Source organism: Leuresthes tenuis, unplaced genomic scaffold (assembly GCF_036924035.1).
Source record: "Leuresthes tenuis unplaced genomic scaffold, fLeuTen1.0.hap1 SCAF_1, whole genome shotgun sequence".
Classification (NCBI taxonomy): Eukaryota; Metazoa; Chordata; class Actinopteri; order Atheriniformes; family Atherinopsidae; genus Leuresthes; species Leuresthes tenuis.
Genome location: NW_027325355.1, coordinates 13371458 through 13397727, shown reverse-complemented (window position 1 = coordinate 13397727; position 26270 = coordinate 13371458). Strand labels below are relative to the sequence as shown.

At 40.9% G+C, this 26270-nt stretch overlaps 2 protein-coding genes across 2 annotated transcripts; both read left to right on the top strand.

Moving 5' to 3' along the window:
* The first annotated feature begins 3390 nt into the window (after nt 1–3390).
* On the top strand, nt 3391–5696 carry ccdc28a (coiled-coil domain containing 28A). Its single transcript, XM_072379289.1, has 5 exons — nt 3391–3928; nt 3999–4192; nt 4372–4526; nt 4811–4833; nt 5006–5696. The coding sequence occupies exons 1-5, from the start codon at nt 3765–3767 to the stop codon at nt 5058–5060; spliced, it is 591 nt and encodes a 196-aa protein (XP_072235390.1). The 5' UTR covers nt 3391–3764; the 3' UTR covers nt 5061–5696.
* Nucleotides 5697–9523: 3827 nt separating this feature from the next.
* LOC140289792 (epithelial cell-transforming sequence 2 oncogene-like) lies at nt 9524–26024 on the top strand. Its single transcript, XM_072379301.1, has 21 exons — nt 9524–9673; nt 13012–13124; nt 13229–13391; nt 13472–13727; nt 14438–14655; nt 15208–15360; nt 15468–15633; nt 17294–17422; nt 17538–17630; nt 17851–18057; nt 18182–18288; nt 18425–18580; nt 18662–18748; nt 19603–19712; nt 20798–20945; nt 22676–22749; nt 22881–23037; nt 23166–23231; nt 23315–23403; nt 23730–23902; nt 24943–26024. Exons 1-21 carry the CDS (start codon nt 9524–9526, stop codon nt 25074–25076), a joined length of 2949 nt encoding a protein of 982 aa, XP_072235402.1. The 3' UTR covers nt 25077–26024.
* The last annotated feature ends 246 nt before the right edge of the window (nt 26025–26270 follow it).

The window sequence follows — 26270 nt, the reverse complement described above, 5'->3', positions numbered from 1 at the left end:
GTATCACAGCGTCTTGCATAAAGTTTAAGACAATCTACTCCTTGCTTTTCCGATTTTTTTCTTTTCAAGCACTAAAAACTTTGCATCACTACATACAAAATCCCACATTTAAACCACCTTCTGCAATAGGTCTAAGGACGTCAGTTGTTTGAGACAAAAATAACCTCTTGAAAATGTTATAAAGGTGACCCATTTTGCCCCCCCCACACACAAATTACTTTCTTTTATGTTCTTTCTCTTGCAGATCTGGCCCATTCATCTCAGCCTGTCCATCCCTCTATGCACTGTGTATGTGTGAGTGCGTTACTTGTTCCCTGTCCTTGGATGGAGGACAACAAGACGTCCAGCTTCCTCTCATATTTATTCATACACCAAGTGAGATACAAATCTAGAAATTTTTTAATAGAAAACCCTCAGTCCAAGTTTGTGGGTAAAATGAATAAAAACATCTTATTTTGGGTCATAGCTGCTGAGATGAAAACACGCAGATGCACTTGTAACCCTCTAAAGTAGAGACTACTTTAACCCTAATTTCCAATATACACACACACAAAAAAAGTGTCTTTTTTACGAGATTTTTGTAACACCTCTGGATGTGCAGTATTTAACAAGGAGCACACACACGAATAGAGAGAATGAAGCGTCCTTCCTGCTTTTATTTCAAATTGATACAACATTTCTGCACTGATTATAGGTCAAGTCCTCAGGGAGAAAGAGACTTCAATTTGGAAAACAGTGTGAAATAATGAGATTAGGCATTAAAGACCAACATACAAATCAAATCGTGCGTCTCGTGCTCTCATCGCTTCTGATTAAATCAGCTTAACTGATAGTTTTTTTGTTTCATTTGTTGAAATCCCAGATTGTGACGTTTTCTGGATTTGCACGTTGCCTGTTAAAAGACTGGAATAATGCTATGCTGGAGAGGCAGGAAACTTAGAATTAGCAGTAAAAAAAAACAGGGTGTGAAATAAAACAAGCTGTCGCTCATTTACAATCCAAATGTATAATTCAACAAGCTATGCACAGGAGAAAAGAATGAACTGGCTGTGTCCAGAAGCCAGCTCCGCAAACAGCACCTACACTGCAATTACTGATGAGAGATAGGTGTATGTGTGTGTGTGCTTGTACCCACGAAGTTAATGGCTGTACGGAGGCGACGGTCTAAATGTTTTCATCTGTAACATTTTATCCTGGTTCACCTCACTTAGCTACTGTCGCGCAGCAAACACGAGCTCACAAACCAGGAAAAAAGGAAGGTAGGGAAGGACGGAGGAGGGAGCGTAAAGCAAAGTAGAGGGAAGATAATCTGTCGGCCGGCGTTCCACTGTGGGTAGTTTTTCACTCTGGCACATTTTCAAGATTTAGATCAATCTCTGCCCACTTCTTTTGACTGTTTGTTGTCACAACATCGTCCTTAAAATGAAAAAAAAAAGAAAAGAAAATGCCTCTTTTCACAACGCTTCTGAATTATTTCAACAATAAATACAGTTCACTCCACTTAAAAATGAGCCAAGTGAAAGATTGATGGTTGATAGTTTCAGTTGAGGTTGTTTAGTTTAGTTTGAAACAGCAACAATAAAAAAAAGTAGACAGACTTGCTTATCAACAGCCTGGTAACACAAACATTTTAGATGCCTTTTTAGGCAATTGGATTTATTGCCTTTGATTAGCAAAGAAGCTCCCATTAAGATACAACATATCTTCTTCCAAGTTGTTCCTGGCCAAGAAGGTCAGCATCAGACTAAATGTCAACATGAATAGTGTCACATCAAAGACAAATTCACCATTTTACCAAATAAATTCAACACATTTTGCTCCTGGTTAAAAAAAACAAACGACTAAAGCAGCAACAGGTATCCTTCAGTGCAAGTTTTACGAATATCTACAAAAATCCGTGACGTGATCCCTTTTCACTTGACCTCTGTCCGTCGGGATTTAGTGGAAAAGGGGAATGCAATGGGTGAGAATGATGAGAAAGTATTTATTCTGGGTCTTGAAGCACTTGAAGCAAAACTAGGTTACTGATGTGGAAAAAAAAACAAAAAAAAAAACGAGTGAATAAATTCTTCAAATAGCCATCCGACTATTTTTCATGTTAGAATACTATGAAAAAGAGGTTAAATACAGAAATGTGTTTGGATGCACAAAATCTACTACTCATCTTTATTGTCAGTTATGAGGCTGATCACTGGGATTCAGCCAAACTTCTGCTGCACTATTCATCATTTCCAGATCTCTAAATGATCAGACGTGAATGGGTCACATATTACAAACCACTGGAATGTAGTCCCCAAAAGTAGTCATTGTAAAGGACTGTGCTTGAGTTCTGAAATCTGATATCTTAGTAATTAACTCAAATCAACCCTGTAATGTATATTAAAACCACACACATGCACACACACAGAGAGACGTGCACATCTGGGTGTGTTACAATGACTTTCCTTGAATGCCAACACAGGACTGCAGATCATTTGCAAACACACACACACAGAGGAATTGTTTCCCTTCAGTGTCAGTATAATTGAATAAAGGTTGCTGCAATTGATTCGCTATTCAAGAGCATAACTGAAAGAGCATTGCAGACTCAAATCCTATTCCAGTCCAAAATATTTCATGTTGCTCCTGAAATCTTGAATGGTGCTCTGGTATCCAACCAATTTGCATTTTGAATATAGTTTGTGTTTGGGAAAACATGCGCAGTTAATTGAGGTTTTAAAAGTATTACCACTAATGCTTCATTCAGAGACGGGAGAGAAGCACTATTAAATGTTCACTTATCACCCTCTTGTGGTTTCTCTCCACCACTACACCTTGGTCACGGTTCAGTTTAGTCGACTTTGAAGGAAAATCCACCAGTTAAATATCCACAGACAGAGACAGTTGTTTAAAACAAAACTACAAGTACATTAATATGACAAGAAAAGTATGGCGTTATATATTCATAACCAGAATGACGTTTTATATGAATTTGTACCAAAATGTGTTTAAAAAAGCAGAAGAAAAATCTTAAAATGATGTCCACGTCTCAAATCAAATTGGTCCGCGGATCATTTTTAGTTATTGGATTATATTTCCACACATTGTTCTCAAGATTTTTTCAAAGACCCGAAGAAGAGCGATTTAAAAAGCCTCTTTAAACTGTTGGGACCCCGTTCAGTTTCGTGCCGGAGGACTCTATCCAAAGTAAGTGAGAAACCTATTCAAAATTGCTGGAAGCTTTTACTAAATGTGTTGCTCTTCTGATCTCCCAGAACTCAATGATTTGTAATTATATAACTATAATGTATAAGAAAACTGTTTTAAATAAAATGTATGTTGTTGGGTGAAATTGTAAGCTCGAGTGCTGAGCGATTTGGAATTCAGCCACTAACGGGGCTGTCGCGTCTCACCAAAACAGGAAGTTTTCGCACTTATTAGCTGCAGGCTAGTCTGCTAGCCTACGAGTTACGTACGAAAATTGCTACGATTTAGCAAATGTTTTAACCTCAATGACAACCTGTCACTGACACGGGTGTTATATGGCTTGCTGTGCTGCAGTTGCCTGTAAATAAGTTTGTTGGCTCGTGTTTGTGCCACGTTACCCGAATGTTTTGTCTGGAGTTAAACGATTAGCCGACTAGCTAGCTAAGTGTTTAGCTAATGTTAGCGGTGATCGGCTTGGCTTCGGACGGGCTCGCAGTACTTGTTACACCCGGTGTCACCGTGACATCCTGCACCTTACTGGCCCGGTTGCTACCAAGATACCACCGTAACATGAAGTTATGGAGGAGCGAAAGCTAAAAAGAAAGAGTCCGAGGATTTCCACCAACTCGGCTGCTCCGACCGGTGGCTCTGGCCGGAAGAGTAGCGCTGCCTCCGGAGGAAGGCACGTCGGCTACAGCCACAACACGGGAACTCACTCCAGCCAAAAGAGCAAGAATAGGAGGTAGCATCCGCAGCTTGTGTTAGCTTTCTGTGAAACAATCGTGACTGCAAATCTGCACTTTTTTTTCCAGGGGTCTCAGAGATAAACCCAGATGTCAGCAGGGTTCGGTAGGCAAAGCTAACCAGAACCAGGGCCAGAACCAGGGCCAGACGGCACCCATCATCCAACACTCGTTTCTCACTGACGTCTCAGATGTGCAGGAAATGGAGAACGGCCTGCTCAGTCTTCTCAACGACTTCCACTCGGGAAAACTCCAGGCGTTTGGTAACTGAAGCACTTAATAAGAGACACACACTGTTAAACCAACATCTGTTTATGATTAAAAACAAGCACGTGCGTTTATAGACGGCAAGAAAGCAGACAAGAAATTATGAGAGAAGTTGGTTTATAAAGAAAATGGCAGATAGCTTTTTAGGGCAACTCAACTGTTTTCTTTGTGCCAGGCAATGAGTGTTCCATCGGCCAGATGGAGCAAGTGAGAGAGATGCAGGAGAAGCTGGCACGCTTGCACTTTGACCTCTACGGGGAGGTGGATGAAATGCCAGAGGACCAGAAGAAAATGGCCAGCGACACCAACATGGACAAGTTACTGTTTAACGTAAGGCTGTTTGTTTTTTCGATCAGCTTCATTCTCATGTTTGTACCATTCTTTTACATATATATATATAAATTGAACTTGCAGTGCTGTTGCGTGTTCTCCCTGTTATCCGGGTGAGGATTAGTTGCTTACCACCCCCCCTACATGTGCCGAGCTCTTAAAGAGTTCAGTCGGCTTGTTACACGTTGAACAGGATGACGTCTTAAAGGATTTTACAAGTTCGGATGGACACAGACTTCCACAGAATGTGGAATAAAAGCTGAAATGTTTGTTTTTTTCCACAGCTTGAGGAGCTGAGTTCTTCGATGTATCCTTTTGACACTTAAAACTATTCACCTTTACTTGCTTTTAAAACTATTGAAAGTGAAAGTCTTTTGACTATAGGATCTTGGTAACTTAAAAGACTTAAAATGTACTTCTTTTTTTTTTTTTTAAACCTGGAAGTGTGCCTGTTTTTTTTCTTGACCCTCTTCCTCCAGACAGAAATTGAATCTGGCCGACTCTCAAGAAATCCCGAGGACATCCAGCATGTGATTCCTTTCTTTTGTTTTTTTTTTTTTTAAAACCTTTTCTTTCTTCTTTACCTCTTTGATTGTTTTCTGCCACTTGGAGGAGAAGTGACAGATCAGGTGGAGTTGAAGCAAGTTGTCCAGGCACTGCTTCTCCGATGTGTTTTTACCAGAAATGGCTACGAAGCTACTCACCAGCATTCCCTGTCTGTACAGGAGGATGGATGTGTTTTAAGATGGCCTCATACGGATGCACCGGTTGCTGATATCAAGTAGAAAAATAGCTTTAATCTTATCTTACTAAAAAAAATGTTAAAAAGCAAGAAAGGAGTAATTGACTTGAATATCACCTCCACTTGTGATAAGCCAGATGAGCAGTATGTTTTTTTTCTTTTGTAATCCAGGTTTTATGTGGTCAAAGAGAGGTTGAGGCTATGACCTGCAGCACATTTTATTCTACATATGGACTTGCATCCATCCCAGTTTGTTCACTTATTTCCAACCGTCTCGATCTGGAAAACATTGCTAACCAAAGTGATCAGATCGGTGAATGTCTCGCAGACTAAAGCCCCGAATGACTTCTCAGATTCTATATACACAGACGTGCAGCTTTAAAAAGAAAGAAGCGTAGATCCTGTCTGAGGTTAGGAATATTAGTCGATTTTAAAACGATTTAAACCAGCCAAAAAAAGAAAAAAAGCATGTGAATGCACAGTAGATTGTCACCATAGATACTTCACAGTATGTTCCTCCAGTTTAGGAGATTTCTCACAGCACATCTGACACCAACACAGACCGTTCAGCAATCGAATACATTTGCACATATCTGTGAAACATGCGAAACGCGTTGCACATTAGCACCGGCGTCATGGTTTTTGGACGCCGTAAAAGAGCAAACATCTTTTCCAAATGTTGCCACAACCATGCCTTAATTTTTCTTCTTTTTTTTTTTTTTTAAATTCAATCCTCTTTTTTTTTTTCGCCTCATTGGCTTTTAACTTTGAAGTGACATTTTTGTAGTTTGCGACTGATTGTTTTTATTATTTTATTTTAGCGTTTTGATTCGTGAGTTCTGAGATAATCACTTGATGCTGCTTTTATTGTAAATCAGAGTTTATTTTATTTCAACAAGTGTGTCTTTTGGGTTAAGTTATACTGTCAACTTTTTTTTTTTCTTCTTAATTTTTATTGACTCAATAAATATGTCGATAAGTTTGAATTTGCAATTTTGTTAAATCATTCAAAAGGAAATGAGAGAACGGGGAGAGAGTGGAGGAGCAATAAAGTCTAATTTACAATTTAATTCTCTCATCATCATCTGTCCTTTCCTGGGACGATTTATTGACTCCATCCATTCATTTTCTAGACCCGCTTAATCCAACAACCAAGAGGCAGGGTACACCTGTCCATCACAGGGCCACACAGAGATAAACAACCATCCACACTCACTCCTAGGGTAAAGCAAAAATAACCCGGTCTGCATCATTATTAGTCATGATTTTTGGTATAGATTTTAGTATTTGGTGTTCATTTGACGGTACCGGCGACTCATGCTAGCAGTAATCTGCATGTTTGTGCCGGTGCCCGGGGGCTGAGCATCCAGGCAAAGGAAATGGCTACAAGACCAGTGGCCCCTGCGTCATGAAGACTCTGGAGCGACATCTTCAGGTGGGACACGCAATGGACCCTCTTCAGGGAATACCTGGGTGTAGAGCAGGGATGTCAAACTCCAGTCCTCGAGGGCCGCTGTCCTGCAGGTTTTAGATGCTTCCCTGCTTCAACGCAGCTGAATCAGATCAATGCATCATTAGCAGGCTTGTGCAGAACTTAACAACCTTTGGAAGAGCTCAATTTCATCTGAATCAGGTGTGTTGAAGCAGGGAAGCATCTAAAACCTGCAGGACAGCGGCCCTCGAGGACTGGAGTTTGACATCTCTGGTGTAGAGGATGCCTCTAGGCACACCGCACTGCATGTTTTTCATGTTTCCCTGAACCAGCGCACCTGATTCAAATGAATCATCAGCTCTCTAGTGCTTTAAAAAAAAAAAAAAGCCAAAGAACTGACCCACTTATTTCAGTCGGGTGCGTTGGGGAACGACGGTGTGCCTCGAACACCAGGGTTGGGGAAACTGCTACATGCTACATGTAGCTACGTGCTACATCATTCCTGCGTTATTTATGTTTATGTTTATGTATTTAGCAGACGCTTTTATCCAAAGCGACTTACAAATTAAGATATAACAAGCTATATAAAAAGCTAACAAACTACATAGAAGGAACCCACTAGTCCGACTCTGTCAGAGGTGACAGAGTAGAGATAGAGTGCAGGCATAGAAGGAAGTGCAGAAAGATAAAGTAAAAGGTAAGTGCTAGGATAGGAGGTGCTCTCTGAAGAGCTGGGTTTTCAAGAGTTTCTTGAAGATAGACAGGGACGCCCCTGTTCTGGTAGCGCTCAGTAGGTCATTCCACCATCGTGGGACAACACATGAAAAGAGTTTGGATTGTCTTAGGCGTGGTGTAGGAGCTGCTAGACGACAATCCTGGGACGAACAGAGGGACCGAGTTGTGACATAAGCCTTTGCAAGAGCGTTCATGTAGATGGGAGCCGTTCCATTAAGCACTTTGTAGGCAAACATCAGTGACTTGAATTTGATGCGGGCGGCTAAGGGCAGCCAGTGGAGTTCAATGGACAGAGGGGTGACGTGTGTTCTTTTAGGCTGAATTTGGCGTGGATCCCTCGTTACCCGCCGGGTCGTGAACTCACAGACACAAAGAGCAGTTTGTCAGACTGAGGGACTGTGTCTCTGACGCTGTGGTGAGCAGCTGTGGGGAACCGTTCTGGCTCCCTTCCTGTTCACACTGTACACCGAAGACTTGGCGTACAACTCAAAGCGTCGCCGCACCCTGAAGTATTCAGATGACAAGTCAGGAAGATGAGGCCAGGCAGCTGATAAGAAGCCTCAGAGAGTGAGGTGATGAGATCTGTTTGCTCCTGACGGTGGATGCTCAGGGGACTGGCCCCTCTCTTCAGCCTGTGGCTCCTCACTGAGGTAGTGGAGACCTACAGATATGTAGATATGTGGTGCACTGAGACCACCAGCTGGACTGGTCCTGAAGTACTGATACTCTGCACCACTAAGGACAGAGCAGAGTGTATTTCCTCAGGAAATTTACGTCTAGTGAGATGCTCCAGCTATTGGACTGAGGCTGCACACGCTGAGCTCTTTGATGGAGAAGTGTACACAGGAAGGATGAAGAGCATCCTGACTGCTCAGAAAAGATACGGCAGTTCATCTCACTGCGTTGCAGAAGGAAGAGGATTGGGTGATCGATCGTTTGTCACCTCTGCCCTCGGACTGTGTGGGATAAGTTTTAAAAATAAAATAAAGTGTTTTTATGTCTTATTATTACACGACTTGTGCAATTCTCTTCTCAACTTATCCTTTAGGTTTGATTGCATTACTCTTTAGATCTGTATTTAACGAGTTGAACTACTCTTTGTCTATATTTACTGATTGCACTTCCTTTTTATTTACTAACTGCAATACTATTTTTATTTTACTTGTGAGCACAGGTATTAATAAAACATTTTTTGTGTGTTTTTTTTTGTAGACTAACCATCATTACTTTCTTCTTTTTCGTGCTTTATTTTTTCCATTTTTTTTATTTCAAATTTATTTATATAGCACATTTAAAAAACACAGGGGAAGTCAAAGTGCTTTATATTGAGACATAAAATAGGTTTAAGATTCAGACAAACAAGAAAAAAAAAAACAGAATAAAGGCATAAACAAGCTCACTGCAAGTGCTTTTTAGGGAATGACAGACAGAAATGAAGGTAAGTTAAAGGTGAGGGACTAAAAGTGTCTATTTACAAGAGATTTAAAAACAGAAATCGAGGAATCCTGTCTGACATTTAAGGGCAGTTCATTCCAAAGCTTGGGTGCAGCAGCTAATGCTCTGTCACCTCTAAGCTTCAGCCTTGTTTTAGGGACTGTCATCTTAAGGATGGGGATGGACAGTAAAGGCTGGAGCAAATCAGATAAATATGGTGCAGCAAGGTTGCTCAGGCATTTAAAAACGAAAGACAAAAGAAGAGTTCTGCACAAGCTGCAGACCGTTAAGGGAAGCCTGGCTGGTCCCTATGTACAAGGAATTATAGTCGTAATAAAAGCATGGATTCATTTCTCCAAGTCAGGTCTTGATAAAATAGATTTCACTTTTGCTATTTGACGTAGTTGATCAAAGCTTTTTTGTCCTTTAACCCATTTCCTTAGTAAAAGTCCCGATTATGGGATGGTCAGTGTGAAGGAATGCGCTCATCCCTTTGTTGGTGCGTCTCTAAGGTTACCGGCTGCAGAAAGTGGCGCAGTTGCAACCTGATAACTGAGCATTGGCTCAGAAGGAAAACTAAACCTGCCGGGAGTTTCTTTTTTTTTTTTCGCGAGTGTTCCCCTGTTTGAATAGAACTTCAGGGTTATCTAAAACATGGAGGAGAGCCTGGGATCCACTCCACACTCCGTGAAGCGCTGGCAGCTCAACGGGACAGACTATGAACCTCAGCGAGTCCCCAACCTGCGGTCCGAGGCCCTCTTCAGCAGCTGGACGCCCCTCCACAACAAACGGAGCAACCTGCAGGTCAGCTGTGGATAGAGCTCATCCTGATAACCCTTTTTTCTTCTTCTTTGTCATTTTGATTATGCATAAATAAACTTGGACATAAGTCTACCCTTTCTTAAGATCAGTGTTGAGGTATGGGTGGCTAATAGAGACTGAACACACTGAACGCTCATAATGTATTACATCAGTATGCTGGCATGTCAAAGTCAAGGTGAAGACCAATTAACCTGGTTTGGAACAGGTGGGAATAAGTCCTCCCTCCAGTTGACGCGCACAAAAACAAAAAACCAGGAAGGTGACGCTCAGGTAAAATGGTGTTTTGTTTATTTTGGATGAAACCAGCCACGAATATTTGAAAATGTGATGTGGTTTTGGCAGTCGAATTAAACTCCACCAAGGACGGATTATAATCTGACACCTGTCGCTGCTCCTTTATGATTCGTGCATTATTATGAACGGTCTCGCTTGAAATAGCGCTTTTGTTCGTATGCCCTCTTCAAAAAGACCCGACATTCCTCAAACTGAAGGCTAACGCTTAATTTTGGAGGACACGTGCCTTTTTCTTAGTCGTCTTTGAAAAAAAAAATAAAAATAAAAATCTCTCAGAAAAACAAACATTTCCACTTTTCTTTGTATTTGGTATTTGAAAGGTATGAGAGTCAAGGGCCAATATTTTTCCTTTCTAGATGAGAGGGATATTCATTGAAAAAGTTTTGTCTATCTATCTCCATACATTTTCTGGTTTACCTGTAATCTATATCAGTGCTGTGAGGGGTAGACCAAATATGGTTGTGTCATGGGGAGAATTAACGCCACCAATTCTACCAATCAGGGATGAGATAGCTGTCAGATGATCATTTCAGTGTTTGACCACCCCCTGCTTTATCACACCTGGTGGTTGTCAAGCCTGGAAATGGATGCGTGCATATTTTATTGAGTAAAAACAGATTTTGAGGTAAGAAAGTAATATTTTTGGCCAACACCAAACTCTGTTTAGACCTTATACAACTGCAAATAAAATCATATAATTTACAGTAATTTAAACTGTAGTTGGTTAGGCAGAATGTGATGCATTTTCCCCCTGGTAATTTCATACCACTATGCAAATACAGCGAGCTAAACGTTGGCGGACAGTGTTGGGGTGGGTTGTAACAACCATACCCTTTCAGAAAACTAATATTTCTTGATTTGATTCATTTTTAAGCAGGCCTTGGCAGTGGAAAAGAAAGACTGAGAGAGGTGTGCTTGCTGATGTTTAACAAAAAAAAAAGCATTTGATGAGGTTTCAAAGAAGGACAATTCCGTCAGATCAGTGGCGAAAGAACGTGGCGTCTGCCATGTTACACTGAGCAGATACTGCAAATCACTGCAGAATTTGAGAGACCAGGGATCAGGTGATGTCCCCAATGTAGGTTACAGGAGCATCTTTAAACACTCATATTGTTACCAAAGTTTGTTCTTATAAACTGTTTATACACACACAAACACTCCTGGGAAAACCATAGTGTGTTTGAGTTCTGGTCAGTTACAGAGACATACATTTTTCTATATAGTTCTTTTATTCTAATACATCTATTTTTCAAGCATATTCTATGGGGTGGCCTCTGTTTTTGCTTCATTTCTCTAAGTGTTACAACTCTCCCCAGCATGTGTTACAAAAGGAACACCATGTATTTGACATTAAAACACGAGGTCTGTGATATTCGTGCAGGGTTTTAAATAGATACCATTTGTTTTAAACAAATGTGGGTATTTTAGATAAAAGTTTGAGAATCATAGTTAAAAAATTCGGTGAGTTACAGGTGCTGAAGCAAAAAAGTGTTAAAACCATACCAGGCCCTGTATTAAATTTGATCTTTTCACCAAAGTCAATATGCAGGTGCAAGCATTCTAAAGGCATCAATGTCAAACAGACAATATAAATAAACACCTAAATGTGCATGTGTGTGTAGTCATTAATTGTAGATTACAAACATGTTCGAGCATTAGGTTCACGAATGTACTTTAGGCCAAAGGGTAGATAGGGTGACTTAGGAACGTCTGGCGGAAGTCCCCGGCCGGGATATCTTCATCTCTCATCCGGAAGAGTTTCTCTCGCCTACCAGGTGAGGTTGGGGATATTGAATCCGAATGGACCATGTTCAAGACCTCCATCCTGGATGTAATTCCAGAAGCTGTTGCCAGGAGATCATCGGTGGCTGTTGTCGCGGTAATCAGAGGACCCGCTGGTGGATGCCCCGCTGGTGGATGCCCCGCTGGTGGATGCCAGTAGTGAGGGAAGCCTAGCTGAAGAAGAATGCTTAAAGGGCATGGTTGTCCTATGGGTCACCTGAAGTAGCTGATTGGTACAGAGTGGCTGCGGTGTTGGTGGAAGCAAAATTGTGGACATGGGACACAGAGAAGAACTCTGGGATGCACACACTCACTCCTGAGGACAATTTTAGAGACACCAATTAACCTAACATGCATGTTTTTGGATGGTGGGAGGAAGCCAGAGTACCCAGAGAGAACCCACACATACATGGGGAGAACATGCAAACTCCACACAGAAAGGCCCCAGCTGGGAGTTGAACCTGCCCCCTAGCGGCATGGTGGTGAATTGCAGATCAACGTTCCCTCGATGCAGAACTTCAAATGCTGATGCAGAAGCATAAACTAGGCTTAATGGGGGTTTTGCTTAAGGACCCCTACTGGAGGTAATACTTTTCATTCAGGAAATTTGAACCCAGGTCACCCACATGAAAGATGGCAATCTTACTGCTACAACTAAAGTTAACGCGTACTGTCTGTATGACTGCTATGTATAATATATAACATTTTTAAAGATACCATACAGTGTATTTACAAATACCTGCTTAAATCATTAAAGATGTGCATTTCACAAACTCTATGAAATCAAGTCCTTCTTTGCTGAGTCAACAACTTCACCTTATTTTGTACTAGGATCAAGATAAACTAAGTATTAGTACTTTGTGGCAGAAATGAATAAAAAGTATACTAAAGTTCAAGCATAAGCTTTCAGTATATTAGTATAAGTGTAAGCCTTAGTATTGTCTTAGACTTTTCTTTATACTTTTCAGTATAAGTCAAGTACACTTCATTATACTATTCTTAAGTATATAAAAAGTAAACTCCAAGTATACTGCCTCAGTTTTAGTATAAAATAAGTATACTCGTAGTAAACTTGATTAAACTACTTTTTGCTAAGGGCTGACTCAATAAATGTGTCAATATGTTATCTTTATGGCTGTATATTTTTTGTATAATTCAAAAGGATGTTTAACCATTCCATATCATATGTATGCGGGAGCAAAAAGGACACAGTTTGCTTACGTCTCTTTCTTATTTCCTGCCAGTTATTTGAGGAGCGGGTGAGCCTTGTGCTCCACTGGTTTTCCCTTTGGAATGACACCCAGCGGAAACACCTGCTGCACTCACTGCTGACACGCTCCACCAAATCGCAACTAAAGTAAAACTGTTTATGCAAACTTTTCTCTGCATATTTCTGTGATTAAAAAAAGAAATTCAGTCTGAAGTTTGTTTTTAATTGAATACATCTGACAATTTGAGCAGGTACTGCAGGGATTTGCTGATTGAGACGGTTCCGGTAACTCGAGTGGACTTCACTGCGGTGCTACCTCGGTTTCTATCCCTTTATGTGATGTCCTTTCTGTCCCCTCTGGACCTCTGTAGGGCTGCTCAAGTCAGCTGGCACTGGAGGGTTCTCGCAGAGCAGGTAAGAGGTCTGCATGCTGTGTGTAAAATTTTAGTTTTTGGGGTTATTTCTAAAAGATGAAAGCCTCTTCTTCTCTCCAGGACTGTCTTTGGGCAGGCCGGTGCATCAGAAGAGGCTGGTTTCTTCCCTACGCCGCTGGAGAAAGGCAGTTTGGAGCGTGGAAGAACCACTACGTCACCTGCGTCTCCACGTTGGACTTGCTCACTCCACGGGAGGCCACTGCAATCTATGGGACCCTCAACCAACAAAGCATGTGTTTGACGGAGGAGGAAGAAGAGAGGAGGATGGAGAAAAGCATCAGGAAAAAAGTCAGAGACAGGCTCCAGGAGCAGAAGAGTGAGTCAAAATAAATTTTTTGTGGATTTTCTACCGTCATTCTTGGTGTTTTTATCAGATACCTTATAAACCAAAACAAAAATAGCTGAAAAAAATGTAACTGCTTGAGTGGTGCAATTGGGTGTTTATGCAGGCATAATCGGTCATTTTGTCTGCTCCTCTGGTACCAGTGTTGGCTGCTAAGTCCTTATCTGGTGTAAAATCAGCGCATCCCACCATTGTCATGATTATCTTCTGGATTTTATTCTGGAATAATAAAGTAAAGTCCAATAAAGTACAAAAACTTTCAATTTTCTCTGGAATCAATCCTCCTCTAAATTTTAGACACAAAATTTAACACAAGGTAGGATACATGGGTTCTTTGACACATCTTCAGAAAACGTGTGACACTTCTAGCTTTGAAATTTACAAAAAGGACTGTATGGTTCCCTTAGCATTGTTGTCCTTTCGCACATATATACATCCCTTTCACAGCAAAGCATGGAAAATTAAACATTTTCAGTGACAAAACTATGTTTTTGTAGCAATTGTTTTAATTCTAGCTCACAAAACTTGCTGTTTTTATCAGTTTATTTGTTATAAATAGGATTCCTACCTTACTGCTGTGTCAGACGTGTCAAATCTTATTACATGTAACTTTTGAAGTGCAGGAGATGCAAAAAAAACCACCAAAGGTTTGATTGTATCGCTTGTATTTATGACATTTTCAGGACTATCCTTGAGAAGCAGGGGAGCGTGGGGCAGTAACGCAAAGTTAAATGCAACCAAAAGTGGAAGTAGCCATGCAGGAAGGCCTGGCTCGGGGATAACATTTAGCTCTTGGCCGTCCCTCTCCTGGCCTCCAAGGATGATTGGGTCTCCCAGTCTCTCTCTCAGCCTGGACAGGGGACAACCAACGAGTGCAGCCCAGAACCCAGAGAGAGTCCATATGAGCGTATATGAGTCCCCCAGCGTTGGCAGGTGATTTTTATTTTTTTCCTCTTTGAACTGGGAGTGTAAACCAGTAAGTTTTGTAATGAATACTGTTGTTGTAATATCGATATTATTTTATATAAAACTATAGATTGTGGTGTTGCTCTCGGTGAGATGGCAGTTTAATTCTGGTAGTTTTTACTTATTAGTAAACCTTCTGTTGATATTCAGCACACAGAGAGTGCAGACTATTAGAAATACACGGGTCAGAAATTAGGGCAAACTGGACTTACTCTGAAGCTGTCAGACAACCAAACTAACCACCACTGGAAAGGAAATCATTCTACAACTTATGCAGATATAAATATTCAATTTAACTCGTGTTTTAGGCTAAGCTAAGACAGTCAACTGCTAGCTGTAGCTTCAAACTTTAGACTTAAGGTATGTTTTGTTTTGTTTTTTTCCATTAAACTCTATGCAAAAAAAACCAACAACACATATCTCATGCATTTGAACTGTTGATGCTCTTTGTATTATGTGCTCACACTGCATTGCATGCTTAACAAACATGATATTTCCCTCCAGTGAAAGACTGCCCAAAGCGAGAGGATCGCTGTCCTCCTTCACCTGTCGATCTTCACTGCCACACACAGTCTCCCCCTGTCATTTTACATCTCCTAGCCTTTTAATTCTCGTCTCCAAAAAAATTCCTGCCTATGAGGTAACATTAAAAGGATGATTAAAGAAAATGCTGTTTAAGATGAAACAACGCAAAGGGTAAATTAACAAAACCTTTCGCCCTTTCCAATCTTCTTATGTTTAATCTAGCTGGTGCTGAGTGGTTTGAAAGCCAGCGTAATCGTGGTCTTGTTTGACTACAGAGGGACTCTCTCAGCTTTGCTAACCCAGGTGGAAAGGGCTACTTCAAGGCAGCCCGTTCAGAGAGTTGGCCTGCTAGCTCCAGGAGGAACAGAGGAAATCCATCTGTTTCATGGTGAAAGTGATAATTTTTTGTTCAATAATGTGTGGATACACTGCCACCTGGAACCTTCCCCCGATAGCAGTTAGCTGTGAGACTGTTTGACACTCCAGCTCTATAACTCCAGGCTTTGATTAGGTCTTAATAACATGTATCGTTTTTTTTTTTAACATGATGTACACCTTTAGTGGAGCAATAACATAATCGTGCATTCGGTGATACAAGCATGAAAACTGGCATTAGCAGTCTGCATGAGTCATTTGACAAGAAAATTGTCCCAGCCACTTGCAATTTCAAGTTGTCGGCCATTTTTCAAGATGGCCGCCATCTTGATGGCCGCCTTGGTCGAATAATTAAGTGATGTTATTATTTAGTTGGTGATATAGGCATGAAAATTGGCACGGGCAGTCTCCATGAATCACTTCACAAGAAAATTGTCCCAGCCACTTGCATTTTCAAGTTGGGGCCATTTTTCAAGATGGCCGCCAACTTGGTCGAACAATTACAAATGACTTATATATTAGAATAAACTCTAATATATTATTTTAATCAGTCAGTAACCATGCCAGTTAGATTTAGGAAACCTGATTCTGCAGTAGCTCAAGACTGAGATGGCTTTTTTCATAAATAATAGTTTTCTATGATTTATTCATGTGACGGTGTTGTGCCATTAAGTTTGACGACCACGATTTCACCAGAAAAATGACTAAAATAAAGTAAAAGAAGGGAGCCACTTGCCTGTCTTTGGTGTCCTGTTGTCCAAAAGACTTCAGTGATGTCCCTTCCTGATGTTTTTTTTCTTTAATCCTTTTAATCAAATTTTTTATCATATTTTTGCTCTATACAATTTTAAATATATATTTTAACTCCTTGTTTTAGTTGAAAGCATTTGATCTATTTTGTTCATTTTATACCGTTTGCTCTTATTTTACTGCTTTAGTCTTTCAGTTTTTAGCTCCAGTGTTTCCTACCACACTGGGAGCTGCTTTTGGTCCACTGACGGAGGTGCTGTCCTGTGGACTGCTCTGGCCTGGGTGGCTGGAGGGCTCTGCACCTTGGTGTGGGGCCTCTTGTCTGCCCGGGTCGGGGCTGTCCCCGGCGATGCTCCCTGTAGTCGTGGGCCGGTAGCCCTCTCCGTGTGGTCAACCCCCAAGGGTGGCTTTTTCCTTGCCTTAGCTCTTGGTGCCCGGCCATGTCTCTGAGTATTAGGTGCAGTGGGTTTCCATGGGGGTGGGAGGCTTGGTATGTTTTATCATTGTTCAATCACTTTGTGTTGCTTTTTTAAGTATGAAAGGTGCCATATAAATAAAATTTGATTTAATTTGATTTGAGAGAGGGACTCAAAATGCACCATTTTCATGGAATAACTCTACTACTAAATTCTGGTCTCTAAAGGCAGTCCTCACACTTATTGATGGCATCACAGTTGCTACCTAAACCACTTATCTACGGTCAATGTTCTTGACTTAACACATGAGATAGGAATTTTCTGTGACACAACCTAAATATCAAAACCTCCTTTTCAACCTTGATTGTTTTCAAAGTTGAAAACCAAACGTCTGTACCTCCCTTGTTCGATCTCTGAAAATATGTTGAAGTGATGCACTTTTGTGTCCTTTTTTTCGTCTGTCCACATCTGCTCATTTAATCCTGTGTTTATCCTCTGAACCTTCAGGTAGCAGTTTATCAGAGAGGACTGTGCTGAGCCCCGATCACAGAGAATTCTGGGAAAAACTGTGTGGCTGGGTGGCACCGTTAGAAGAAGGAGGTGGAATTGACATCTTCTGCCCGCTGGCTGCGTCTGGTAGCACATGTGTTAAAACACACACACACTCTCCTGTTTATAACTTACATTTCCTCATTTATATAAACTCCCTGCCCTGTTTGTCTCTCCCTGCCTCTTCGTCACCTCCTCGCAGCATCAGGAGTGGCTCTCATCCGCACTCTCTCTACTCTCACTGGTCTGGAGGTCCGGGCACCAGTGGGTCTTGCCACAGGAAGTTTCCAGAATAGTGAGTAACACATTCATTAGATTTGGAAAACCCCTCTTATTTAACAATATGTCATCATTTTATTTCATATCGGTGCGTCTGTTGACTGTTTAGCTCATTAAACTTACTGTAGTTGAGGTTGTCTGACCTACAAACTACAGCGTTACTGTGGAAACCACTTCAGTAGATGGAAATACCCAGCAACATGTTTGCTTTCCTCCTCTTTTTGAACCCAATTTAGTTCTTGGTGAGTGGTCGGATGGTGATGTGTGCAACAGACTCTTTGAACAGCAGCTGGCAGCTCCGGCGCTGCAGTATGTGTGTGACAGTGTGCTGCAGAGCTGGTGCAGACAGGCTCAGTGGATGGAGGAAGCTCTGGGGGAGCTGAGGAGCTCCCTGGAGCCACAGCTCCAGCTGGCCAGCCTGCAGGCCAGAGGCCGAGCTCTGGGTGAGTTTCACGTATTTTCCGAGTTAAAAGTAGGCAAACAGAGCTGGACCGATACTAAGTTTAAACACATGGATGTAATCTGTGCCTTGTAAACTCTCGAAGGAATGTGGTTGTATTTTTATAGGTTATTTTCTGTGGGAGAAAACCTGCCTTGACGAGCTTTGTGTCTCCAAAGAACTCAGTGAGGCACTGACAGAAGGACTCACTGCCCTTACGAGACAGGAAGATGAGGTGGGAGCTATTGAAAGAGCTTTTTCAAATACGGTAGAAGTGAAATGTAGAAGTGAAACATAAGCAATGGTGAAAAAAATGGGTCTCTCATGTCAAACATTAAAAGCATCTATCATCCACGCTCACACACTTTCAGAACAGACCTCTGGAGTTTCTGTCTGCCTTCCTGACAAGATGGAGTAAGAACCAGGAGAGACAAGAAAGTAATGAAGAGGATACATGGAGAAACGCAGCAGATGACGATTCATCTTCAGCACAACAAATATCCAGCCCAATGTCTGAGCTACCGCAGGTTTGCGCTCTTAGAACATTTCCATTCAGAGAAGACTGAACGCGAACGCTTGACGAATGCTTTCTTTCTTTCTGCATTTAGACGGCGTTAGACTGGAGAGGTCACGTTGCAAGAGAGTTGTACCAGAGCGAGTGTCTCTATCTGGGGAGGCTCAGCGCTGTGATGAAGGTAGAACGCAGATTTTTTGTTTTTTAATTTGATAGCTGGAAAAACTAAACACTGAGGTAAAAAAAAAAAAAAAATCACAAATAAAAATGTTGAATTTATCATCTGTTACTGTCTGGACAATTTGATGAAAACTTATTGAGAAGGGGACCCTTAGGCTATAGTCACACTGCAGTTGCAAGTGACCTGAATCCAATTTTTTTCGCTCATGTGACACATATCCGATTTGCTTTTGACAGTGTGAACAGCACAAGTCACATTGAATCTGACATTTTTGAATCGGAATCAGAACACTTTTAAATGTAGTACTGAATCAGATAGGTATCTGATTTTTTTTAATGCGATCTCAATCCCAGCACACTCCCCACCTCTGCCTGAAGCCTCGCAGCACCTCCTGGAGATCGTCTCCCTGGGGTAGTTTAATATAGTCAAGCATGAGGACCTGGTGCACGGCTTTGCAGAAGTCATGCACAATAGCGCAAACGGAGGACTTTGCAATGCTAAACATGTTGGCCAAGGTGCGGTAATCCGCCCCGTTGCTATCCAATATAGCCCCACTCCCACTCGCTTTCTCCCCCGAAATGCACAAAACCAAAATGACAAAAATAGCAAATATATCGCTCTTGTTGATGTTTTTGTGAAAAATCTTTTTTTAAATATCTATTTTGCTGTTTATTTTATGAAATATTCTTGTTTTGTTTTTCTAAAACCCATTGTTTTGTAGCATGTTGCTGTCTAAATGGCTTCATTTTTTTTTGCCTTTCAAAAAAAAGTTTAATGGTGTTGCCATCAGCGGATTGCCATAATCAGGAAAACAAACATATATTCACTGAAATGTGTCTCTCTCTGTGTCGAAGGTGTACCACGAGCCTCTAACAGCAGCTCTCAACTCCAACAGAGCTATCCTCAGCTATGCTGACATCCAGATCGTCTTCAGCCCTGTTACCCAAATTCTGCAGCTAAACAGGTAAATGCCCACATTTTGAAAAAAAAAATGAATGAAAAGGTAAATGGTATTAAAGACAGCTGCACGAACATGTAAATCGTCAACAGATCAGTAACATGACTTGGCATAAAAAAGCACCTCAGAGAGGCAGAGTGAGAAGGTATCTTCACAGCTTTCATTGCTGTTGCTGTTCATTTGCCTGCTGTTTGTTGTGCTGGTATAATCGGAAGCAAACAAGATATGATGATAATAAAAATTTAAAGAAAACATGATCGATACTTCTGATCGGGCTTTTTGATGACCACTTGTCAAATTTTTCCAATAATATGACCCTTAAGTCATGGAATTCCCTGCATGGGCTCAGGTGGACTTCCAGAAATCATTTGTCTGTGAACACATGCAATGCAATTTAGAGCTTTATCATGTAAAGAAGAAGATATATGTGAGCACGATCGCTGCCATCTTCTGTGGGTCAATCTTTTTATAAAATGAAATCAGAATCTTTTTGGAAATTGTGGATACTGCATCATCTGAACAAAAGAGTTAAAGGGCCTTCCTGCTTGTTATAATCAGTTCTAAAGGCATGTGCGTTAGTTCCTATGGAACTTGCACATCTGGAGAAGCACCCTTATGCTGATATATATATATATATATATATACACAGCTTTTTAGAGTAACATAAGCTCCAATCCAGATCATGTCCTTTTCTAGGGAAGGCCTTGTGAAGTATTGCATATTTCAGCAAGACAATGCCAAACTGCATCTACTGCAACAGCATGGCTTCATATCAGAAGAGTTTGGATGCTGTACTGACTTACCCACAGTCCAGACCTTTCACCACCTAACAAAACATTTGGGGAAGTATGAGAAACAAAATACTAGAAGGAAGACCCATGACTGTTGATCAGCCAGAATCATATATTACACAGAAATGGGACAGTGTTCTTCTCCCAAAGGTCCAGCAACTGGTCTCTTTAGTTCCTAGACACAGTAAAGAAGACCACGTTCCAATTTTTGGGGAATTGGGATTTTACATATTTTTGTGGTGCTGTTTTATTGTCCAATTGGCAAGATGTGGCAGATGTGCGTTTGCTCGTATGTTGCAGGATGTTTCAGGCAGACTTACTGAGCAGGCTGCAGCAATGGGGTGCAGAGCAGTGTGTCGGAGATGTGTTTGCAAAGCTTTGCTTAAAACTGAGAGTCTATACCAACTACCTAAACAACTACACCACTGCCCTCCGGACCATTGATAAGGTAAAGTCTGTGAGTTTGTGTCCTCCTTCAACACTTAAGGGGTGAGCAGTGACGACACAGCCAAGCTCTTGTTGTCAGATGGCTCCACAAAACTCCAAACCAGTGTCGGAGATTAAGGTTATTTTGAACAATTTCTTCACTAACACAGCATTTCTACTTCTACACAAAATCGGTTACAGTTGATTAATCCACTATAGGTTGAAGCCTCATCAGAAATTGTCTCCACGAAAGGATGACTGCCAAGAAGTCATTCTTAAGGATGGGAAATAGGGAGAAAAGGCTAAATGATGCCAAGCGATCCAAGAGCTGGGCTGAAAAATCAGTGGCAACAGGTCTTACGGAGTGAAAAATCCTTCCTAAAACCCAGACTTCAGCAATATTGGAGCAGTTTAGGAACATCCTGTCTGAGCACAGAACAAAAATGCAGCCAACATTCAAAGAAGAGCTTTGGAATGTCCTTCAAGAAGCCTCAAACCAGTTCTGTAGTTTTCTTCAACTTAGTACAATTAAACACAATACTCAATCAATATAACTAATCTGTGTTCTTTATATCAGTGCAAATCAGACCAAACATAAAAAAGTTTGCCCATTTTCTGCCTTATTGACTGAAGACATTTGGGTTCTGTATTGTTTGTTATAAGGTAAGTAGATTTAATTGTAAGTAGAATTAATATGCTTAAACAGGTTTGCATATAGAGCAAATTGTCAGACCTGGACTTCAAAAGATGACTCAGAGAGATGACCGTTAAAGCAGAGTTTATTTTAATATCTCCAACACTGCGTGATAAAATAACAAGCTATGAAAATAGATTCTATGAGGACTATAAAACTTAATAAAGAAAAAGAATCAGGAAGAATTAATCTAATAAACAAAAAACGTTCAAAAGAAAGGAGGGAATAACCATGTAAGAAAAGAGAAAAAAAATAACAGAAACTCCTCTAAGAGGAGGACGAATAGCTTAGAACTCAAAATGAAACTTTGACACTAAACTATGAAATTTACAAAAACAAACAAACAACAACAACAAAAAAAAAAACACTCGCAAGGAGGCAGTAGGATCCAGGTTTACGTAACTTGGAAAGACAACATGGACAGAACAACACACTCAGGCACAGGACAAAGGGAGACACAGACTATAAGGCACATGAGGGCAGTGGGAAACAGGTGGACACACTCAGGAATCAGGGAAGAAAACATGAGGAATGGCAAGTCACCTGAAATGAGAGGAGAGTTACCCTTTCAAAATAAAACAGGAAATGACAAGACAAGACATGGAGACGGGACAAAAAACCCACCTTGACCTTTTGCCACAGAGTTGTGGCAAAGTGCTAATTTTTGAAAAATGAAATTTATGGCCAAGCACCCATTAAGCAGATGTTAAAAGATATCATTGATGTAATTTTATTGTGATAAAATTTGAAAGTTTAAAAGCTTATATTTAATCAGCATTGTCCTAATAAATTCCATACTAAATGATATGTGTGCATTTTTAGAAAACGACTGAGTATCAATAAAGATCAACTGTTAAAAATACAAAACGTATTCAATGTCAATCGAAGAAAAAACAGTCTCGGGGAGCAACATAGATGCAATACCTGATGAGATTTGCTATTTATATCTGATTTTGCTGTCTGCAGGAAAAGAGACGGTATGAAAGGGTAGCGCATTTTACACCATATTTAAGGACCGTAATGTTATCATTCCATGGGGTTGTGTCTTTGTGTGTCAGTGCAGAGAGACAAAACCAGCATTTCGGGCTTTCCTGAAGATTGCAGACAGAACTCTTGCGACACACATGCTGAGGTAACCGCTCAAATGTAGACATAACTCCTCTTTCCTTTTTTTGCATCCCCAGTACATCCTCAACATCTTCATCTAGAATTAATGTGCCAGAGTCTGTGTGTGTGTGTGTGTAATTGTGTGTGTTTGTGAAGCCTCCAGGAGCTGCTGCTGTGCCCAGTATGGAGAATACAGGAGTATGTGACTCTCCTTCAAGTTATGTCATTACACACACAGCCTGATCACCCGGATCATACACACCTCTGCTGTGCCCTCAACACAATGCTACAATTCAGACAGTTCATACAAAAGGTAGAACGCATGCACACATTCAGAGCCATATGCCATGCAGATACCTTTGCCAATTGTGGAAAACATTGCCTCTTAACAGCGGTATGGATTAAATGCACAAAACGTTTCGTTGTGTGACCATTTCTCAGCTGAAGCACTGCTCAGAGCCAGACAGGCTGATAGAGAAAACGCAGCGAAAGATTCAGGGCTGTCCGGTAAGGAAAAACACACTTGTTTCTTGTTCTTTAGATTCAACCAAATGCACGTGCAACATTGGTTGTGTTTTGTGTGCGCGTAGAGCCTAAGAGAAGGAAACAGGCAGCTAATAACAACTCAGGATGCCGTGCTGCTCAGGAGCCCTGATGAACAGATTCCAGACTCACTAAAGTAACGACTCAGCTTGTTTTTGTATTTCTGTGTATGTCTCTTGATCATTAATTTGTCTTTGCCTGGCAATGTGCTTGTAGTCGCACGCCAAGCTATTTTGAGGTTCACTCTTTCTTTTCAGATCGTTATACAAACTACAGCAGCAAAACAACAGAACTTTAATCTCAGTTCTGTATTTTATTATTGTCCTGCTTATTGTGGTAAATGGTGAAACCCAACATTTACTGTATTATTTTTTTTTTATAAATGCAACATTGCAGTATATTAAATAATGATGTCATACTTTTTTTTCGATCTTGTGTCCCCTTGTGTTTATGCATGGGTAGGACCTATGAGCAGGTGTGCGACGTGGGCCTGTTCCTGTTTAATGATGCTTTGGTGTTGACGCGGAAAAATGTGCAGCATACACCTTTCATGCCGTCTCACCGAAGCACATACACATTCCTGGCCTCTGTGGCTCTTACCAGCCTGACTGTCAGAGAGATTATGCACACCCAGTGTAAGTTTTTACCACATAAATGATACTACAGTGGCCCTGAGGGTCAAAACACAACATTTCAGAAAACACGACGACATTTCAGAAAACACGACATTTCAGAAAACACGACGACATTTAAGAAAACACGACGACATTTAAGAAAAAATGACAACATTTCAGAAAACACGAGGACATTTCAGAAAACAGAACATTTCAGAAAACATGAGGACATTTCAGACAACAGAACATTTCAGAAAACATGACGACATTTCAGAAAACGAGGACATTTCAGAAAACATGACGACATTTCAGAAAACAGAACAACATTTCAGAAAACGCGATGACATTTCAGAAAACACAACAACATTTAAGAAAACACAACATTTAAGAAAACACGACATTTCAGAAAACACAACGACATTTAAGAAAATACGACGATATTTAAGAAAACACGACAACATTTCAGAAAACATGACAACATTTCAGATTACGGAAAGGGTAGGGACCTTGGGGACAACGCTTCTTGTTTGTGATTGGACGAACCCAAGTCTGGCGACATGTCATTTCCTGTTACTCTCAGCAGTGTCCTTGTGGGAATTTTAAACCCAGTTTGAATTGAGTATTTTAACAAAGGACGTACATATGATGTAATTCGCGATATGCTCTTGACCCATTATGACATTAAAATGTCCCATGGGACTCTGAAGGCACGACTAAAAGATTTAGGACTGAGGAGACGGGCGGCTACTCGTCGCCAACTGAAGTCAGACGGGCCATTGTATCAGAGCTAAGCAGACAGCTGTTTGGGTACAGAACAATGTGGCTGACCTTAAAACAGAAACATGGCCTGTGTGCCAAACGGGAGACAGTAATGCGGATGTTTCGCAAACTCAATCCATGCGGAACTTAAATGTTGTTGTGTTTTGACCCTCAGGGCCACCGTATGAGACAGTATATTGTATACTGTAGCTTTGAGTCTTAATAGCTAAACGTGAAATGCTGTGGCTGACCTCCAGTATATGTCTTCTCTCCTGAATTTAAATTAATAATTGTTTTCACAGATGTGCGCCATGCATTTGTCCTGGAGGGTCCTTGCCGTTCTTGGGTTTGTTCCACAGAACGAGGAGAGGAGATAGCAGGCTTCCTTTCTGTGCTGCGTGAAGCCATGAACTCTGCTCTCAAAGGACATAGGTGACTGTTCACCAGCACGACAAGAGGAAGTTTGGACAGTGTAACAGACAGGGATGGAAATCGAGAACCGGTTCTTGAAGAGATGGCATCAAGGCAGAAGCGCTCCAAAGTTCGATTATATTTTAAAAAAGGACAATACTACGGCCAGTTGCAACACGTGCAGAGCTTTGACCACATCAAAGGGTGGAAATACCTCCAATATTCTGAAACATTTGACCACACAGCATGCAATTACTTTGCACGAATGTAAAGGGGCAGAGATGTCACTCTTGCCTGCATTCAAAACTTCAGAGCCCTGTTGTAATGATGTTAGCGACTCACTGTATGAATAATTTCCATCTGATATTAACATTTAGTTGACGAGGACTGCAAGGTGAGGCAGAGTTAGATATACAGAGTTATATATCGTACTATATTTGTACGATATATAACTGAATGAGAATCGATAAGAAACCGAATCGATAAGCTATATCGATAATGAAACCGGAATTGCTAAATTCTTAACAATTCCCATCCCTAGTAACAGAACAGATGACTGAAGGCAGCTGTTCAAAATCTTAGCACAATATGTTGTGAAGTCCTCACCATCTCACCGTGGCATGACTCTGCATAGCAACAGTACCGAGGTTTATACAAACAAGCCTCACAACTGCCAATTTAGACCAAACCTATTTGAGATTACTTTACAGGTAATTAAGGATAATTCCTTGGCTGGAGTTCACAAAGTCGTTACCTTTCAGATAAATATTTTCTATCTAAGAGACAAGGGTCTATACAACAAAGCAGAGCTTATGGCTTTGAGAGGTAACATTGCAATTCCTCCCCTCCATCTCACAGGATAACATTCCCTTTTTTAAAGAAGTAGTGGTCATGTGGACCCTTAGGTGTGGCATTGGGGGCCATTGGAATGCGTACATGACCACTTCTACCTTTGTAAAATGAAGAAAAAGGGCAGAGGGGAAGAGTTGGAATTGGGGCTTTCTATATATTACTGCTCCAGAGCAGCAGAGAACAGATGTAAAGACGAAACATTAAAGAATTAAGTAAAAGTGTGTAGTGTGAGCAGTGAGAATATCTTCTTCATCACATTCAGCCTTTTTAACATTTTACCCTCAGGGTGTCATAGAAAAATATTTACAGTTTTGAATTATGTTTCAGTGTTTGAGCACTGTGCATGTACATTATTGCCACTGTTTAA